This window comes from Heterocephalus glaber, unplaced genomic scaffold, assembly GCF_053883595.1.
Source record: "Heterocephalus glaber isolate CG9 unplaced genomic scaffold, H.glaber_assembly_v1.0 deba00001472, whole genome shotgun sequence".
NCBI classification, from domain to species: Eukaryota; Metazoa; Chordata; class Mammalia; order Rodentia; family Bathyergidae; genus Heterocephalus; species Heterocephalus glaber.
In genome coordinates this window covers 87969278-87990604 of record NW_028258315.1, presented here as the reverse complement: position 1 = coordinate 87990604, position 21327 = coordinate 87969278, and the positions used below count along the sequence as shown (strand labels likewise).

Genomic DNA, 21327 nt, shown 5'->3' with positions numbered 1-21327 from the left:
AAGTGGACTGAATTTCCAGTAGGAATTCCAAAATGAAATGTGTCTTCTTTAGCCTCAAGTTCATCAACAGCAACCTATACTGGCACTGAGACTCAACATTTCTTTTCTATATCAGCTATGATTTATCATTTGACTTTAAACATAGTATAGATAAAGCCAGATTTATTAAAATAAGTGAATGAATGTAGAGTTTTGCTCTGTAAAACTTTGATACACCAAACCAATTTGCATCCTATTGTTTATATTTGGGAAGCACATCAAATTTCAGAAAGAATCCCCTACCCCAGGACAGTTGAAATGTGATGGTTGCTGAACAAATAGTGTGCACACAGAGGATGACATTTTTAATGTAATTTATTTGAAATGCTTCCAGAAAAGTTTAAGGCCATTATACAAAAACATTCATTCCATCCAAACATTCAGTGACTTCATTCTCATAGGCCAGCACTTGACAAACCTCTTTTCTCGGTACATTGGCCAAAGTGGCTAATGGCTCTTCAAAGAATGATTCATTCTTTTCCCACCATCAAAGGACTTTTCTCTGCTTTTATCTGCATCAGGTTCATTTACCTGCTAAATCGTATCTTGAGAAACAAAGTAGTTTTAAATAAACTTGTAATAGAAAAAATTCACCATGTTTAAAATCTATAAATATGTTTTACAGGGTAAAACTGACCATAGTATTTTTTGCTTTTGAAAAATAATAATGTAATATACCTTGTTTTTTTTAGCATTAACTCTTGTTATACAGCTTCTTTGAATGCACATGATCTATGTACACAATAAAATGCTGCTTTCTTTTCTGTAAACTTGAAAGACACAGAAGATTAAAAAAAAATTTTTGGCAATAATTTAGAATCATTACTATTAGTGCTGGTGTGACTATAATTTTGCACAGGTCATTCTAAATATTTACAATCACAGGGAGCTCTTCTGAGTATTTTGTTAACTTTTTTTTTTTTTTTTTTTTTTTTTTTTGGTGCCGGGGATCGAACTTGGGACCTTGCGCTTACAAGGCAGGCGCTGGAACCGCTGAGCTAAATCCCTGGCCCTTGTTAACATTTTTTTAAAGGTCTGCAAGCCACTCTGTTCTGTTAATCAAGGCTGGACAAAGAGGTTCGAAGTTTGGCTAGCTGATCCTAATTAATCAGTTAATGAAAATGTAATTATGATTCTGATGACAGCATAGAACCAGGGATGCAAATGGATGACTTGAAAGCAGGGCAGGAAATCCCCTGGCTGTGGCCTTTCTCAGAAGGCCCCGGCCATGCTTCCTTGCTTTTCTCTTTTAATGGTTCCCACAGAAGACCCCAAGGAAGCGCTTCTCCCAATTGTTCTTCTCCCTGTAACGAGTCACTGATCCAGTTAGAGTCCCTTTTCCTATCGCTTCATTCACAATGTAAAACATGAGTGGCCTAGGCAGGTGAAACCAAATGAAGACAGGGCTCCCTCGTTATCCTGGTAGGCTTTCCCGGGGCCTTTGGGTTCTATACTGATATTTTAGGCTGCAAATGGCTCTCTATGGCAGGCCACCAACCATGACAGACGCCCCTTGGAGCCATGTGCACTTTAGTTAAAGATTCAGAGCTGGCAGCTGCATTTGTCCTGGCTCTTCCAAGGTCAGCCTCTATTTCATGTTCTCATCGATTACTGCATCAAACTTACACTGGATGAAATGGCAAGGTTCAAACAATACTTCTTCCTTTGTAAAATTAAGCCTTTAGAATCCCCAGGGATGTTTTCATGCTTGCTGGTTGAGTAATACAGAACCAAGTTTTCACATCAATGGTCGGTTTTTCCTAGTTCTCCCTCAAATACCATCCCAAATTCTATTTGCAGAGCCCTCTAAATTCCATGCCTTCAGCCACCACACCAAAGAGCTAGAAGAGCAACTGAGAGGCATGAGAGGAAGAACTCTTCAAGGAATCTACATTAAACAGTAGTTTAGATTTTTCTTTTTTTCTGTTTTTAAAAATCCAGCAGGACTATTGAAAGTACCTCTCCATCCATCCAGACACTTGTTAGACACAGCACAGGGTAACGGCTGCCAGGTTCCTGCTGACACAGACAGCTTGATCAGCAGTTACAGTACTAGAGACAAAGGTACAGACACAAGAGACTGGGCCAACACGCTCACCAAAGTATTAAAAAGTGCTTCTCCAAACCATTGCATGTGTGGAATGCAAATACTGTACAGGTAAGACACAGGGTCACTTCCACAAGGGACACACCCTTCTGTCAGACATTGCTTTCCACATGCCTGCTGTTCCCACAGGAAGAGTCTGTCTGTTCCATGCGCTCACAGTCAAGGCTGACCTCGCTTGTGTCCATGCTGCAGTCCGACTCACTGTCCGATTGGTCCATCTGCTCAAGTTTTGTTTCTCCCTGTGGCTCCCTGCTTCCAGTGGCGGGATTTAGAAATGGTCCCTCGGAGTCAAGCACCCCTGCCTGCCTGGCAGCACACACAACCATTTCTTTGGCTTGACGAATACAGTTGAGCCACTGCTGTTTATTGAAGGTATCATTGGCTTGTAATGAGTGGGTCTGACTTTGGGATCCATTTTTGAAACTGACTCTGAAGAAGTTTTTAACTAGAAATGACAAAGACGTAAAAAAAAAAAAAAAAAATCAATGGTAGGTATTTTTCCCCAGGCCAAGAATAACACTTGTAGTGACCTTAACCCCCCAGTACCCATGGTACATGTTGCTGATTATAAAATATTTCCCACTGATTCAGGACATAGCTCAGCTCCACCTAATGCCACCATCAATCAACTGGAGTTGACACAGGCCTGGCTTTTGGTTGCCCTCGTTACCCTCAGAATGGATATCAGCTTGGGAAAGCTGGAGTTTTGTGTTTCAGGGGACCCCCGAATCCTGGATACCAAACCTATCCACATATCAAAGTTCTTTGGAGAGTTTATCAAAAATACAAATCCTTGGGCCCTACCCTAGAGATTCTGATTCAACAGGTCTAAAGTAGGCCTGATAATCTGTAATTTCAACAAGTGCTCCAAGATAAGAGTGTTTTCCAGTATAAGAAGCTCTTTGTAGCATCAAAATATGCCAGGATCCTCCACATGAGAGTACCTGTACCCTCAGTGTTCAATGATTGAAGAGGTACAGAAAGACATAAAACTGTTATAAATTTGGTTCCATTTAAAAACGAGGTTACCTCGCAGTGACCTCATCAGAAGTAACATGCATTTAAAAAATGGCAGCACACAATATGGCAGACATTTGATCCCATCTAATAACAACATTAACTGGTGCGTAAAGGCCCCTGTGTGTCACATGCAATGCTTGGTTCACAGAAGCACCTGTGGTCAGTCCTAGGTACTACTGCTGTCACCAACAGACTGGAAACCTCTACTTCAGATGGCTTAGAGACTAAGCAATGAAGGCAGAGGAGGACCAAATGTTTCACTGCTACCCGATTGTACCTAGAAGCTAATCCTACTTCCTTAAGTTCAGGCTCTGCCCTTTGATCTTGGGGCAAACACCTTAACTCAGTGATAGGGAATCTTTTAGAATTTTCCACGATAACCACAGTCTGCTGTGGCACACGTGCCATAGGATTGCTACCACTGCTTAACTCCTCTGTGTCTCAGTTTCCTTATTTGGAAAATGGGGGAAACACTAAGAATCTACTATATGTGGTTGTTATGGGGAATAAATGTGATGCTACCTGTGAGTGCTTATACAATGTATGGCACATAGTAATCAAGAAATAAAAGCTTTTATTTTTACTACTGCTACTACCACAGTGGTGGAAGGGATTGACGAGCAAGAAAGAGGCGATCTATGTTAATTACTTTGATAACGTGATGTATGTGCTAATCCCAGAGGTTCAAATGCTAATTCCTCAAAGAAGACTTCCTTGATGCTGTCATCCAAAACAGACCCTATTTTATTCCTAGCTCCTTTCTTGGTTTTAGTTTTCGACCCAGCACCAGGAACATTTATCATTTATTTCCTCCATGACAATGTAAACTCTATAGGGACAAGGAATTTAACTGCTTGGTTCACTACTGTATACCAGTGTCTGGAACAGTGCTTGACATGTGGAAGATATCTGATAGCCATTGCTACCTTAGCTTCTCTTGGTTAATCCCGTTAATAATTCACAAGTTAGAGATGCCCACTGTGTAATTTACAGGATAAATATTCATCCCAGCTGACTACTCTTAAGCCTCTTTAGGCTCAGCCTACCAACAAGTACAAAACCCACCATTATGCAACTAGTGCTCACATCAGGACTCTGATATTAAACACACTTCTACCCAATAGCAGAAGTCAGGCGAAGGGAGCGTAAAGAGCACTAGCGATGGCGCAGTGGTTCACTTCCAGAATCTTAATCCTTAAAGCAACCTTACAAAGAAGGTAGCTTTGTATCCCCTTGGCAGACAGGAAAGTGAAGCTCATGGAGGTTGAATAAGATCACATAATCATTAAATGAAGGGGTAGCACTGAAATGCAGTTTGACTCCAAGGCTCTGGCTCTTTTCTTTTCCCCAGCCAAGTGCTCCCTCCAAATGACCACAGCTAAAACCCTTCAATGGCTGCACCTACTAGACTGTCACCACATACTTCTCTCATTGTTGCTGAAAGCCCCTCGCAGGGAGCCGCCCAGCCTCACTTCTCCGTCTTGCAGGTCTTCCAGCAGGAGATCCTTCACAGGAATTGGCTGCCGGTACAACTGGTAGCACAGCTGCTCATTGTGGGTGATGGCTCGAGTAATCACAAGCACTTCTTGGAACAGGAAAACATGGAGTTTCTAGAAGAAAAGAACCCACAAGATTTCCCTAAGCAAACAACTAAAATGTGGTTGATTTGTGGACCTCTACAGCAAGAAGTCCCCAGGTTCCCAGTGAATTATCAACTCTTACAGCCAAATCTACCTCCAGGAGTACAGAAGTTGGGCAGGCCTGAAGCATTTCCAGAGATGTCTTTCTACAGGTACTTCCCTGGGGGCTCACTGGAGAAAGCGACACACACATACACACGCACACACACTTCTCCTGATTCCACATACATATAGCTTGGTGGATTAAATGCATTTTTAACTCCCATATACTTCAAATCTATCCCTCCTCTACACAAGCACACATTCATGGATTGCTCAGTATGTGCCGAGTTTTAGGAAGTGACACAGCACACTCCCGACTCTAAAAGACTGTGGTATGACGGCAGAGACTGACAGGCAGATGGAGAATTACAGCCCACTCTAGTATGGGCTCCAGCGGACATCTGCACAAGTTGCTATGATAGTAGAAGAGTAACAACTTCACTTCAACAGATAGTTGGAAATAAAAGCTAGGTGGAGTATTTGCAGGTCACAGCTAGACGTGAAGCCAATGGAAGATAAGTTATTTAAAATAAAAACCCAAAAAACAACAAAATCCCCAAATTCAAAAGCCAAAACAGAACCCTGATCTCAAAGTACCAGTCTTTGCATGGGTACCAGTACCTGAGAAGAAGGGTTTCTCATATAGTTAAATGCATTCAATGTAAGACCTATGTTTTTTGGATATTAAATCCTTTTAACAATCTCTTTTTTTTGGTACAGGGATCAAACTCGGGTCCTTGCACTTGCAAGGCAGGTGGCAAAACAATCTCTTTATTTATTTATTTTTGGTACCGGGATTGAACTCAGGACCTTGTGCTTGTGAGGCAGGCAGTGGAACCACTGAGCTAAATCCCCAGCCCTAACAGTCTCTTTAAATCACCCACTTAATTTTTTTCTTTTGAGACATGGTCTCATTACACAGTTCAAGCTGATCTTGAACTTACTAGGTGGTCTAGGCTGGCCTTGAACTCAGGGGAACAGCTCCTGCCTCAGCCTCCCAAGTGCTGGGATTATAGGTGTACATCACCACTCCTTGCTAAATCACCCATTTATTTTCTGAGATCAAAGTAGGAGATGTAGATAGGCACAGTGGCACGTGTGTATTGTCCCAGCTAACCAGGATGCTAAGGCAGGAGGATCACTTCAGCCCAGGATTTCAATGTCAGCGTGGGCAACTCAGCAAGAGTCTGTCCATGAAAAAAAAAATGTAGGAAATATTAACTGCTCTGTATTTGGTGAAAGCTATGATCAAAAAGATAAAAAGCTTGGCAAACTTACATTAGTTTTCAAAATTCTTTCTGAATATATACTGAATACTCGGTCATGACATCTACCCACCATCTATCCATCTCAGGGAATGGAAAAATAGAAAAAACATTTTTGTCTATAAGAATGAGACTCTAGATAGGGAAAGACCAGTAAAAAGGAGGCTCAGATCAAACGGATTCCATGTCAAGAGGCCCTGGGTGAGAGCTGCAAGGAGAGAAACCACTCACCACACCCCGGTTGTTCTTTAGTTCACCATGACAACACAGGACTCTCGAACTGTCAATCAGGGAGTCTTTCTGGCCTTCTTCCAAGTAAAGAAGCCGCTCTTTATAATAACGACATTCAGATTCCCCAGTCTTGGTGTTGATTTCTGCCACAATTCCCTGAATGATGTTTATCTATAGGAAGAAAGAGAAAAATAAATGTGCAGAAAGTGATCACACCATCAATACTAACAAGTCTTAGGGCCAACCTAAACGTTACCAAGATACAGTTGGATCTCAAATTCTTGTATCTCAAGCTACTTCTTTGAGAAAAGGGAAAAAATGCTTTTAATAAATTGTTACTATATACATTCACATATGCATATATATGTACATATTTATTTACACACATATACAGATATTTGAATGACACATAGAATACTGATACATAATTTTAACTGAGAAGAGATACTCGGTAGTGTAGTACACAGCCTCCCAACCTCCCACTACAGGGGTGCATCCCCATGCCCAGCCCCAGCCCTTTTTAAAATTTTGAGAGAGGAGTATCACTAAATGTCCAGGCTGGCCTCTTAACTTTTGATCCTCTTGTCTTAACCTTCTGAGTAGCTAGGATTATGAGTGTGCACCTTTACACCTGGCTTTGTTACCTGTTTTAATACTTTTTTCTGTGTGGATGTCTACCACTGAGCCCCAGCCCCAGCCCTCTTTTTCATTTTTTAGGGTTGTTTTTTTTTTTGAGACAGGGTCTTGCTATGTAGTCCAGGCTGGCTTCAAACTCACAGCAATCCTCCTGCTTCAGCCTCCCAAGTAATCACAGGTTTGTGCCACCACTCCTGGCTTCTTTTTCTAACATCTTGAGGTACAGAAGTAGTTGCTTTTTGTTTATTGGTTTTAATACAGCAAACTTGGTAACCTCTCAACCTGTTAATTTAGCAGATTTTTGTTTTATGCATAATTGTATTGCAAAGTTTGTTTCTTCCTTTCCAATTTTTATTAACTTTTATTTCCTTGTTACCATCCTGAAGAATCTGAGTTGACTAGAACAAGTCATCTTTGTGCTTGATCTTTTATTTTTTATTTTTATTAAATAACTTTATTATCAAACACACACACATACAAAAAATTAAAACCACTTAAAGAAGAACAATGCAAGGGGAAAAAAAACTACAATAATATTCAAATACAGTAGAACTCAACCAAAACAGAACTGAAAAGCACTTAAACATTTCTCCATATAACTTAAAGAAGCATCTCAAGCACCAACAAGACACCAGAGGATATGATTTGTTTCAGAAAGGTCCCCCAAACCAACATTGAACAAATAATGATCTGGGAAAAAAAACCCCAGTTAGCAGACTCCACATAAGCCAAATTTCTCGCTAATTTAAATTTCGATACAGTCATGTGACACGCGATGGAAACATAATCCAAGAAACATGTTATTTGGCAGTTTCATCTGTGTGTATCCTTAATTACACTCTCAGTTTCTCACACCAGAGAAACTATTCGGTATTTAGACATATGTGTCCTATTTATTTCACTTAAGAGTATCGCCTCAATGTGCATCCATTTAGCTATAAATGTCTCTAGTTTCTCATTCTTTATGGCTGAGTAGTACTTCATTTTTATCTATCTATCTATCTATCTATCTATCTATCTATCTATCTATCTATTTTTGGTACCGGGGATCGAACTTGGGTCCTTGTGCTTGTGCAGCAGGGAGCGAAACCACTGAACTAAATCCCCGACCCCTCCATTTTATAAAAAAACCCACATCTTCTTTATCCAGTCTCCAGTTGATGGGCATTTGGGCTGTTTCCAAGCTTTTGCTACTACAAACTGTGCAGCTATAAACATGGGTGTACATATATTGCTGTGGTAAGATTCTTTTAATTCTTTGGGGAAGATACCCAGCAGAGGAATAGCTGGGTCGAATGGGACCTCTAAGCCTAATTCTTTGAGGTTATCTCCATATTGATTTCCACAGTGGCTGCACCAGTCTGCATTCCCACCAGCAATGGAGAAGGCTTCCTTTCTCCCCACACCACCTCCAGCATTTGTTATTAGATGATTTCTTAATAGCAGCCATTCTTTCTGGGGTGAGGTGGAATCTCAGTGTTGTTTTCATCTGCATCTCTCGAATAACCAGTGATGTTGAAGATTTTTTCGTATATTTATTTGCTGCTTTTACTTGGTTGTCTGAGAAATGTCTGTTCATTTCAGATGCCCATTTTTGAATTAGGTCTTTGAATTTCGGGGGTCTGATTTTTTTCAGTTCTTTATATATTCTAGATAGTAGTCCTTTGTCTAAGGTACAGTTGCTGAAAATTGTTTCCCACATTGTAGGTTGTCTCTTAGCTCTGTTGGTGGTTTTTCTTGCAGTGCAGAAGCTTTTTAATAAGATAAGATCCCAGTTGTTGATTCTTTGTGGAAGTTCCCATGCCACTGAGGTTTTATTCATAAAATCTTTACCTCTACCAATATCTTCAAGAGTTCTATCTAACTTATCTTCCAGCAAATTTAGTGTTTCTGTCCTAATATTGAAATCTTTAATCCATTTCGATCTTAATTTAGTGCATGGTGATAGGCATGGGTCAAGTTTTAATCTTTGGTAGATTGAAATCCAGTCCTTCCAACACCATTTATTAAATAGGCCATCTTTCCTCTAATAAGGATGCTTGGCTTTGTCAAAGATGAGGTGGCTGAGCATATCTGTAGTTGTTTCTACATCTTCTAATCTATTCCACTGATCCTCGGGTCTGTTTCTTTGCCAATACCATGCTGTTTTTATCACAGTAGCTTTGTAGCATAGTTTCAAATTGGGAATTGTAAAACCCCCAGCCATATCTCTGTTGCCTAAAATTTCTTTTGCTATTCTAGGTCTGTTCTTGGTTCCAGATGAATTTTTGGATTGTTTTCTTTAGTTCTGTGAAATATATTGTTGGAATTTCAATCAGGATTGCATTGAACCTATATAATAGTTTTGGAAGTATGGCCATTTTCACTATATTGGTTCTTCCTATCCAGGAACAAGGGATGTCTTTCCATTTTCTTATATCCTGCTCAATCTCCTTTTTCAAAGTGCTATAGTTTTCAGTGTAGAGGTCTTTTGCTTCCTTTGTTAGACTGACTCCTAGATATTTCATTTTTTTGTATGCTATTGTAAAAGGAATTGTTTCCCTAATTTCTCAGTGAGTCTATTTTTTTGTATATAAAAAGGCTATTTTTTTTGAGTGTTGTGCTTGATCTTTTCTAAAAACGTTTTTTATTAGGACATGTTTGCAGTACATAATGATTACATTCATCATGTGTTTGATCTTAATCTTTCCTTGTACAATTACTATGAATTAAAAAGGAAAAAAGAACGCTTTCATTGTTTTAGCATAAAAAATTGAGAATAATTGACAAAATCATATATACTTAAGATTTACATTGTTTTGAGATACATATATCTATGTTGTGAAATGATTACTACAACCAAGCTAATTAATGTATCCATCAGTTTACAGACTTAACACCAATTCCTAGTTTCTTCCTCTTAGAAACATTGTATAATAGGGTGGGGATTTAGCTGTGCAAGGACCCAAGTTCGATCCCTGGTACCCCCCCTCCCCGCAAAAAGAAACATAGTATAATAGCATTAAGACAAAACAGTCTTAAAGGAAAAATGTGCATAGCACTTCACTTCCAGGATAGATTAAAACAGTTACATGAATACCTTTCTAGATGATTTGTTGATATATCTATATATACATGTATTTTTAAAAATAAAAATTGATAATATCGTATGTACTGGTTTTTGGGTTTTTTTTTGGTACCAGGGATCGAACTCAACTCGCGAGGCAGGCACGAGGCAGGCGTGAGGCAGGCAGGTGCGAGGCAGGCACCACTGAGCTAAATCCTCAGCCCCCATATGTACTGTTTTATAACCTGCTGTTTTACTTAATGGAATAGAGTGGATACCTTTGCATCTCAATAAATTCATGTCAGCTTCATGATATAACTAATAACTTTTTTCCATCCACCCTATTATCCTCTCTTATATTCTCTTCCCTCCCCCTTATTCCCTTCCTTTTGTCTAATAATAGTCTCCCTTTTACTTTTATGTCAACTTTTTCAGATTTCACATATTAGGGGAAACATGATACTTGTCTTTCTGAATCTGGCTTATTTCACTTAACATGATGATCTTTAGTTCCATGCACTTTCTGGCAAATGATGTAATTTAGTTCTTCTTTATGGTTGAATAGTGCCCCATTGTGTATACACTCATCATACTTTCTTTATCCATTCGTCTGTTGATGGGAACCTTGGCTGGTTCCATGCTTTGGCTATTGTGAATTGTGCTGTAGTAAATGTGAGTATGCAGATAACCCTTTATGCTGACTTTAATTCTTTTGGGTATATGCCAAGGAGTGGGATAGCTGAACCATGATACTTCTATTTTTAGCTTTTTGAGCAATCTTCGTACTGATTTCCATAGTGGCTACAGTACTTTACATTCCAACCAGCACTGTAGTGTGTTGCTTTTTCCCTGCATCCTTGTGAGCGCTTATATACTTAGCCATTTGTACTTTTTTGAGAAGTGTCTGTTCAATAATTTGCCCATTTATTGATTGGGCTATTTCTTTTTCTTTTTTGGTTCTGTTTTTTGAGTCTTTGTACATTCTAGATAATAATCCTGTGTTGGGAGAGTAGCTGACAACAATTTTCTTTCATTTTGTAGGCTGTTTCTCGATTCTATTGGTTGTTTCCTTTCCTGTGCAGAAACTTTAAAATTTTATATCACCCCAATTGTTGATTTGTACTATTATTTCCAGTGGTATTTGAGTCCTATTCAGGAAGCCTCTGCCTGTGCCTATGGCTTCAAGCGTTTGCCCTCCAACTTCTTGAAAGTTTCAATTTTTATTTATTTTGGGGGGGGGGGGGTACCGGGGATCCAACTCGAGTCCTTGCGCTTGCGCAGCAGGCAGCGAAACCACTGAGCTAAATCCCTGGCCCTAAAAGTTTCAATTTTTATACCTCTGTCTTTTGGCAGAGTAGATCTTTGAGCTCTATCTTGCACATTTCTTAAAACATGCTCACAACGTTGAAACTATAGGCATACAAAAAATTGAGCCAAGGAGAGAAAACAAAACAGAATATAGGAGTCCAAAAAACAGGATTGTCTTGGGGACTCTGACAACTGGTTTCAAATTTTGTTGGTAGCACTACTGTATTTATTTTTTAGGTACTGGGGATCAAACTCAGGTCCTTGTGCTTTCGAGGCAGGAGGTGGAACCACTGAGCTAAATCCCTGGCCTGGCACTACTTTAATTTAAAAGAACACTTTGTGGATGGCACTGATGATTGAATCCAGGGGCTCACGTGTGTTAGGCAAATGCTCTACCACTGAGCTACATACCCACTAAGAGCACATTATTTTTAAAAAAATACAGGCTCCTTAGTGTCACATAAAAGAAGTTTTTGGCCTTTAGTATCAACCTAATATTAAATATAAGGGTTGTAAAATCAACCTGAGTTTTATTAAGGCAAAGCAAATAATAAATAACACTTTGGCATAGTAATATTCTCTTCGTTTCTTTCTTCCCTTCTTGGTTTCCCCCTCTTGATAGTCACTGTCACTTTCAAATCAAACAAAAGACATTTCACAAAATACATTAAAGCCATGATTCATCCTTCACATTAATGTAATGTTTGTTGTTTTGTGTTAGACTAACAAGGTGGGTGGGTCAAAGACAGGAGGGTGGCTCTTTGTGCTCAGAAAGCTCAAACACTCGGGCGGTATCTAAGCAATGCTTTCTGTCTGTCTTACCCTTTTCTTGTCTTTGTTTTTAATATGTAGTGAAATCCATATTTTTTCTTTGCTTTTAAAGCCCTTAGGATTAATGGCTGTGGCTTACCAGTTAACTATTGCTAGGTCTGCCTGGACAGCTGGAGCTCATCAGCACTCGAGTCAATTTTCTGGGTGTCCTACGAGTATCCTGGAAACCAGGAAGATGCGCCACAACCATAACGATGTATTCATTTCCTAATTTAACTCTGGAGCTGAACAGCTGGTACAGCAGATGAAGATTTATAAACTCAAATGCCACAATGGTTCCTTAGGCAGCCACGACTACTTTCAAATATTGCTTCCTTCTTTGGTATTTGAAAAAATATAGAGGCAAAACAATGGAAATAATCAGTGTCATCATTCCATACTTTATGTCTGCATTTGTTATAGTAATTTGGGGCCCGCTTTCACTTATTAAAAATAACGTCATGAGGTTCTTATCTTCTTGCATTGGGTCTGGAGGGAAATTCATTCTGCAGGAGGTCAAGGAGTTATAACATGCAGCAGGCTTCCAGTAATAAATAATGATGGTAGTTGTGCATTTAAATTAAATTTATTGTAGCACTGTCCCACCAGGGTTTAAACTAAAGGAAGGGACTGTAAAGGGAGATGATGAGAAATACAAAAGTACAGAGATTAGGTCCACACATGCTGGAATCACCATCTTCAAAGTGGAATCTGAAAACCCTGCCCTTCTTGTCCCTCGTGTCACAATGTCATATACTCATCAGCTCCTGACAGGAATCTAGAATAAGTGTCTTCATTGTTATGGCATCAAAAGTAGGGCTGTTTTTCTCATTTATTTCAGTGAGTTCTTTTTCCTAGGGGTAGGAAAATAGCGGTGGGTAGGAAGAAGGGATGGTCTGCAGGATCATTTTCTGGGTGAAACAATATTTAGAATTTAAAACATTAAACAACCATCGCTCTGGAATATTTGAATATCCACAGTTCTATTTTAAGAAGTTCTTAATGAGGAAAATTATTACCATCCCTCAAAACACTATTAACAAGCTGTAGTAATGATGAGGTAATTTATGTACTGCGTTTAAGGACCTTACTTTAGAGCTAATCACAGGACTGAATGTAATCAACTATTTTGGCATGGAAGCAATTTACTCAGGACCCTGATTTTCCCCTTTGCATAGATGGGATATTTGTTCAGGGAACATATGAATCAGTCTACACTGGTATTATGAGTTTCATGTTTATCAAACATTCACAATGCACCCAAGAGCACAGAGCTAAATAATGGTGTTCATCTGGGGTAATGCTACAAGGACTGTGAAAAGAACAAAAGGGAAAAAAGAAACAACCCTATGCCCGAGTACATAGGCACTTAGAATACTTATTTTGCAGACATTTTCAAACCCAAGTATATTGTGCTTCATGCACAGATCTGCCTGAGTAATTAGGTGCCAGGTCACCTTTTGAAAATGGCTTCACACTTTATGCACCAGGGAGACTGGTAACTAGCACACCCTTCCATACTGCAAACAATAATATTTTTCTCTGTTTTCAGATTCACCTTTAGCTCACTGGGTGTGTTTCTCAAAAAGGAGAAGAGTATTCTTTTATTCCATTTTTTAAAAAGAAGAAATCTTTATACTGAAACTCCAAACAGGCTCATGCGCTTCATAAAAGTAATTATTTAGAGTAGCTGGAGCTCCCTGTTGTTTTTATTCCTGTAGACCACACATTTGTGGGGATGAAATATGGAGAGGAGGCAACTTGATCATACTCGTCCCAGTAATAAAAACAGACATGATGAAGTATGATGGCCTTATCTTCAGGACCCGAGTCTCCTCCATCTGTGCTGCACCCCGGGCCTGGTCTGTGTGTCCCAAACACCTCACGAGTCAGAAGACACTTTCCTCATTCTTCTCTATCCTACGCGGTGGTACCCAGCCCAGTCTTACACCCTGAGGCCTCACCACAATGCCTGTCTGGTGACCACACAGCTCTCTGCAGTTCCACAGGCAACAAGAGCTCCAACGAGTGGGCAGCTTTCTGCATTGATGTACACAGTTAGAAAGAAGGAAAAAAAACGTAGGATTTGCAGTCTATCTTGACAGGGTTTGAATATTAACCCTATCACTTCCTGGGTCTAAACCTGGGCAAGTGATTTATCTATTTTTTAATAATAAATTTTATTTTATTTGGGCAAGCTATTTAACTGCCTAAGTCTCATCTAGAAAAGGCCCTAGTAAGAAAGCTATCTCATGGGTGGTTATGAGTGTTACCTTCAATATATATATCATAAAGCAATTGCATAAAATTGATTTATTGGGTACTCATTAAATGTCAGGAATTACCAAAATTATTGTTGTTGCTGGTGGTGGTGGTACTACTTATTATTATTAAACCTTTCTCTGGAAGGAGACAGACAGTTCATTCAGCAGATTCAAGGCTTCTGACTTTCAAATTATCCGTGCATATCTTCTTGTTCCTATGCCAGATTAAATCAGGGAATGAGCCCTTTGAATCATTAGCCTCTAGCCCCCCACTACTCTTTGGATCAGGTTTTCACAACTTCACACCTGGACCGCTGTACTGTCCTCCCCAGTGGCCTTCCTGTCCCCAGTCTCATCTTCCTCAGGCGCCCGTTGTATAGAGAGTAATGTGTCCAGAGTTCTGCAACTTGTAAGTGATGGAGCTGATCTCAACTACTTAGAAAATAAAATAAACCTTAACTAATTACACACCTCAGGAAAATTTTTCAAATTGATATTTAAAGCTTTCTACAGCCAGATCTGAACCTGCACTCTCTACCTCACCTGCAGAGTATCCTCAACCCCAAGCAGGTGATTTGTGCTATTCCTCGGGTGTGATCTGCCTTGCCATTTCCTTACATCTGTGCTTAGGCCACTGCTCTCCACTGGGCTCCATCTCTCTGCCCTGTGTGGCAGGGGACCTCAGTCACAATAGCCCAGGTGGGATGCTCAGAGTTTGCTGCAGTATTCTGATGTTACAGACTATTTTCCTTTGGCTTCTACTGCCACAAGGGAAGAATCTAGATTTCCCACATCACCCAGCCCATATCCAATAGACAGGAGCTGAAGGAGGAGCTCACTGGTGAGCAGGAGGTTGGATTAGGTCCTGCAATTTGGGGCAGGGGAGCTACATGGAAAATGGATGGATGCCGCCTTCACAAATGGGCTTTGGGGCTCAGCTCAAGAGCAACTCCCATTTTCTTACTAAATAAGATTTTCAGTTTAAGATCTCCACAAAGATTTTAACACAGTCAGAAACTATAACTAGATTACAGTCACCTATACAAAACCAAAAAATTTTAGACTCAAAGGAATCGGAAAGTACATTTCGTGCAAACAGGATGTTTTATAAGTTAGAAAACTGCAGCAGAGAGATGACGAGTAGCTTTCAAAATAAAAACAAGGTTGATGGTTGTACCAGGCCTAGAACCTAGGCTTGGGTTGATGGTTGTATTCGGGCTGGGACTCCCATACACAGTGACCCACAGCTCCCCCACTGACCTGACCTACTACATGGGAATTAACAAAGGAAGAAAGAAAGAAACCAGCACACTTACAGCTTCTTCCAAGTGCTGCTGATCTGGATTGTCGTTTGGTGTGTGCCTCAGGATTTCTCGGAGAAGCAGAGGGTATTTCACCAGCCGGCTTCTTGGGATATCAAGGAAATTCCAGAGATCTAGTTTGCGGCTAAAGGGGGATTCTAAACATCGCTGAAGGAAATCTTGAACTCGATGATCTTGTTTTTTATGGTCCAGCAGGGCTTTGGCAGCCACTTGATTACTGCAGTAGCTGTCATAAGAGCTGAGACAAGGCAGCTGAGAAGGAAACAAAAAAAGCAGGTTGGGTGCCGGCACCATTGAGCTCCACAGCTACATGCTAGCATCAACTTGTCATTGGGACTGAATGAGCACTGAACTGTTCTCCAGGCCTTTATCCTCAAGGCTAGAAGGAACTAGTGGAATCATTAAAACTGCAGGCAATGGACAGGTTCCCTAGGCTCTAATTTGCTTTCCCTAAGTAACTGTCCTAATTGCATGTTGACTTTCTTAGTTATTTAGACCACTATGACAACTTGTTTCAATTTTCTGCTAATCTAAGGTAGCAATAGAAGAACTGGAATTGCTACATATACATACAGTTCAGAATTTTTCTAACCTTTCCTAAAGTATCCAGTAAGGTAAAAGCCACCTTTAAAAAAAAGAATTTCTTTAAAAATTATTCATAAGGAAATCATATAGAAGACCTAGGAACACTCACAAAAAGCAAGAGATCAGACTCCTAAGCCCAGCCCTTTTTGTGGCTTGGTACAAGCCTCTCTACCTTAGTTTACCTTGAGTCCAAGGCAGCTCAGTTACAAAGAAGCTAAAACAAAAGTAGGATTAGGAAAACAATCAGATGCAGAAAACATTTATAAAAATCTTTTCAATTAGTTTTGATAGGTCAGGAAAGATTTGTGGCTATACCTTATTGTTTATATCACAATACCATGCCAAGAACAATTTAAAGGCTGGAACATTTTAACTCCACTGCTTTCATTCCAGCAAAACACTAATTTCCCTGACACGACTCATGGGTCCCATTGTGCAAACACCGTATCACAGATTCATGGAAAAAGCTTCCTGTCCTTTTCTACTCTTCCCTCTTCATGGCACCTGAGACTTGGCATCTAATGCAAAGCTACCAGCCTCCAGAAAGTTATCAGAAGCAATAAAATGTAGCCAGTGGCCTGGCTCCTTTCTCTCTCCCCCACACTAGGAAGCTGTATGACACTTAAGTGAGGGTGTCTTTCATTTCTATAGCCTCAGTACTTTGCACTGTGCCTATTGTATAGCTGACATGTTTGTATTCAAGGTAAACAAATAAATGAATGCTTAATGGATTACAAGATTAGGTAATATTTGATGGTTTGGGAGCATTGCTTAAAAATTAAAGTATGGCAGCTGGGTGTGCTGGTGCATGCTTATAATCCCAGGACTCAGGAGGCTGAGGTGGGAGGACTGCTGTGAGTTTGAGGCCAGCCTAGGCTACACAGTGAGTTTAGACCACCCTGAACTACATGGTGAGATCCTATCTCAAAAACCAACCAACCAACAAAAAAAACCCACAAAAGAAACAGAAAAGTATGGCTAACCTCTTATTGAAATTATTTTCTCACTGACCAAAACTAAAAAAAGTTACCAGGGATATAGTACTAAAATGTTTCCTTTTGAGCTTAAAATTCCTTGGAAATGTCTACCTTCCTCCCACTTTCTATGTTATAAAAGAAAACCTCTACTTTTGTTAAAAACAGCTGCATAAACTCTTCATTCAACCTCATATTTAAAAGTAATGATACTTAGTACTTCACGCACACGCGCGCACACACACACACACACACACACACACACACACCCAGATGCGGTGCTTGTAATTTAGATTTTCAGAGTTAATTAAAAAGCACCTCGGGGCCTCTTAATTTCATTTCCATTTCCTCGCCTTTTAAAGGACCTGGAAACGACGAATGTTTTCATTATGGAGAAACAAATCAGCAGTAACCATCGGATGTAAACTAGGGAGGAACCCCACTGTCCAATGGGCCATTACGCTCTCTAATCCCCCCACCTGCTACTATGCCAACCAAGTCTCGATCTGGTCCTGTGTTCACACCTGACAGGGTACTCATTTCCTGGGCATGACCTGAGAGTCTATCTGGTTTAGTCTCTGGCCAGAAAAAGCCATAAAAGATATTTAACTAGATAAGGGATAAAGAATGTATACATATTAGCCCCTAGATATATACACACTCACTTATTTAAAATATAAGAGGTGAAAACTCAGTGGTAAAGAGGACAGATTCTAGAATTGGGGAGAATTCAGGTTCAAAGCCAACTTTTGAACAGGTGCTTTAAATGATTCTTTTAACCTTAGTTTTTCCACTCACAAAATGCATACTAATGCTTTCCTCTTCCTTAATGAGAAAATGCACATAAAATGTGTAGCACAGAGCTGGGCTCCTAGTTAATAATCAGAAAGTACTAGCTATTATTATTTGTCCCTTGACTATTTTATTGAAGAATCCATGGTTTAGAGAAGCAAAGCTGCTTGCTTAGCTAGAGTCTGAAACTTCTTACTTATCCCTCCCCTTGATATCTCTTTAAATAGACTATCAAGAATTTATAAGGGAAACTCTTACTTTTTAAAGAAATTCTTTCTATCCCCCTAACATTGTGAAAAGAGATGGAATGAATTCATTTTTTTTCCCCTTCTATGTGCCCTGCCTCTCTCTTAGGAATTAAAATTTCATTAGAATCCAAATTGACATGAGAACTTGCTGCCTCAGAGCGGGTATAAACTATTTTATGGGTGAGACAAGTCACTGGGAAGCTGTTCCTTTGTAGTAGGGAAGGCTGCTCAAACGGTGTCAGGGGAGGGGACACTGATCCTCAGTAACCAGGGTGGTTCCCTGGAAAAAGCAACCACTCTGTTTAAGGTCTTTAAAGCAGAAGTAACCGATTCATTGTAAGGTCAAAAGGACTGGCCAGTGCTGCCCCATTTGGGCGGCTTACTTGTTTAAAAGGTTTTTTTCCTTTGGAGGGGAAATAAATCAATTTTTCATGGGTCGAATGGGCTCTGACTTTTCTCATTCAAAGTCCACTAAGATGTTTATTCTTTTCTGTTAAAAAGACCAGAACTCAAACAGATGTACTCCTTGGTTTACAGTTCCCACTCGCACAGACACATCTGCAGTTAAAAGAGGGAAAACATTTAACAGCTCGGAAGGCCTGATAAATAAGGGCCATTTCTCACGAAGTCTGGTAACAACGGGCTGGTTGTTTAATTTCAGGCTGCTCTTCAAGCTGCAAGTCCTCATTTGGTGCCTGGAGGGTCCAGATGGCAATGGACTATCATGGTCACTCTTTTGGGCATGCACAGAAAGACTGCAAAAGCTGCCCCTGGAGCAAACCAATTTCCTGATAAAAGTGACAAACTTTTATTTCAAAAAAAGTGAATAACAAGGCAAATTCCTACAAGTCTGCTTCTGATATAAACTCAAAATTTGCGTATGAGGTTTAAGGAAACCATGGAGCTCTACACTGCTATCTTGTCAAAAACAGAGCAATCATCCTGCTAATTCTGGAGCATGGCCTCACCACCTCCATCACGCCTGACAAAAACAGGCTATAAACTCTGCATGTTTAAGAAAGACTGAGGAAAAAAAAAAAAAGAAAAGGAAAGACAGACAGATAGATTGGCTGAGGCCGACTTTCTCTTCTTATTAGCACTTCTCTAACTCCAGGTGTCTGGCTCTCTTTAGAAGAAATTTTTTGTGGGCTAAAGAAGTTACAACATCCACCATGGCTCATAATAAAATGAAAGTCAAAAGTATAAGACGAATGATCTCTCTTGAAATATTAAGGCACATTTTCTAAATTATTCATCTTAGAACATTACTTGTCTTTCAGATACCCTTGGGGTATTTCAGCCCCAGTGCTAAAACTGACTCCTGAACTAAATCTAGCAAAGTCATGAAACATTCAAAGGTTCTGGATCAGAACATAGAAGAACAAGAGATCAGTGTTAAAACTTTCTGTCACCAACTTGGTACTGATGGAACTGGGAGGTATTAGGAAGGTTAAAATACAGACAGAACTGGAGAAAGGATTTACGTCGCAGTAGTAGGACTTATAACCTTCATGACACTCTTCAAGCAGGGAAATGATCTCTAACACTAACTGTCACGTCACCTCCTATAGGCCAAGAGAAGTATAGACCAATCTTTCTAGTGAACATAGATGCAAAAATCCTTAATAAGATTCTGGCAAATAGAATGGAGAAGATCATCAAGAAGATCATACACCCTGACCAAATGGGATTCATCCAGGGATGAATATGTTCATCCAGGGATGGTTCAACATATGCAAATCAATCAATGTAATACACTATATCAACAGAGCCAAGGACAAAAACGATATGATCACTTCCTGCCTATTTTCCTAGAATACATAGTAGATCAGAGATGAGTAGATCAGTAGATGAGACCTAATTCTAACTGGGAGAGGTCATAAAAGTAATCTTCTGGGGTGGAACTCTCAAGTACTCACAGAAAGAAACAGAAATGTACAGAAGAGGGAGTGGTGGGGACGTGGCAAAGTAGAGAATGTGTTCCTTAAATAAAATAAATTAAGCGCACGAACAACATTATGCACCCAATGGAGCACACATTAAGTTTAAGGACCACAAATGTATGTGCCCAATCTAAGGTCACAGCTTATTTCCTTAGGGGAAAAAATGGGTTATTTTGGGAAGAATGCCATTATATACCCAGCTCTCCTATTAAGTAACTTAGGGTCATATATATGCTAAACATTACCAATATATACTTATTATCTTATTTACGAAACTACGCTTTGACCATGAGATTTTTAATAGTCTGAAAAGCTTTTTTTATGGTGGACAAGAATGTATCAACCAATGCTTATTAGATTAGAAATAGTAATAATTATGAGAATTGGCTTGGATCCAGTATTATCTAATTTTATTTGATGCACAATTAGTGATAGTTTCATGTGTACTTTTATTATAAAAATGCCATGTTATCTTTAAATGTACTAAATTTGTAATAAGAAAAATTTGTTTTGATGCTTTGAAAACATACGGCCTAAATTTGCTATTTTTCTTTCTTTCTGATATGAAACCAGTATTTGCTAATAAGGAATGTCTAGCTACAGGGAACTCCACCTACATTAATTAAGATCTATCTTCAACCAAAACCAGAGAACTTCTCTTACCCAGCCCACGAGGATGGGACCAACATGTTCAGTTGAGCCATCTGGCTTCCGAACATCTTGAAGTTGACTAAGGAGCTCTGGCAAAAAACAAACAGAATGCTTATTTCATTAGACATTCACATGAGAGGACTAGAAGTTAGGCTCCGGGTTAGTCACATCATCACATTAATTACTGACTCATTATCAGACAGCTTAATTAGGGTTAAAAGTCACAGCCCATCCTGGGAACAAAATTATACCTTCGTGCAGAGGAATCAGAGAGTCCAGTGTTCCAAAAATTTGATTCAGCTCTTGTTCCGTCATGATGGAGAGTTTCAGCATGGGGTCATGATAGGCCTACACAAGAAGGGCAGAAGATGGACACAAACAATGTCAGAGGAACGAAGCTGTTG

The 21327-nt window shown here is 39.7% G+C and overlaps 1 protein-coding gene across 9 annotated transcripts in view; it reads right to left on the bottom strand.

Moving 5' to 3' along the window:
- Window positions 1–336: 336 nt before the first annotated feature.
- Arhgef3 (Rho guanine nucleotide exchange factor 3) overlaps window positions 337–21327 on the bottom strand; it is a 310353-nt gene continuing 289362 nt past the window's right edge. For all 9 annotated transcript variants that reach the window (XM_087181501.1, XM_013065441.3, XM_087181503.1 and 6 more), the window contains 6 exons: window positions 21175–21271; window positions 20936–21012; window positions 15725–15982; window positions 6345–6515; window positions 4590–4776; window positions 337–2591 (listed from right to left, as the gene is read on the bottom strand). In XM_087181501.1, coding sequence (XP_087037627.1) covers window positions 2239–2591; window positions 4590–4776; window positions 6345–6515; window positions 15725–15982; window positions 20936–21012; window positions 21175–21271 — 1143 coding nt within the window. In that variant the 3' untranslated portion in view covers window positions 337–2238. The remainder of the gene's footprint in view (window positions 2592–4589; window positions 4777–6344; window positions 6516–15724; window positions 15983–20935; window positions 21013–21174; window positions 21272–21327) is intronic.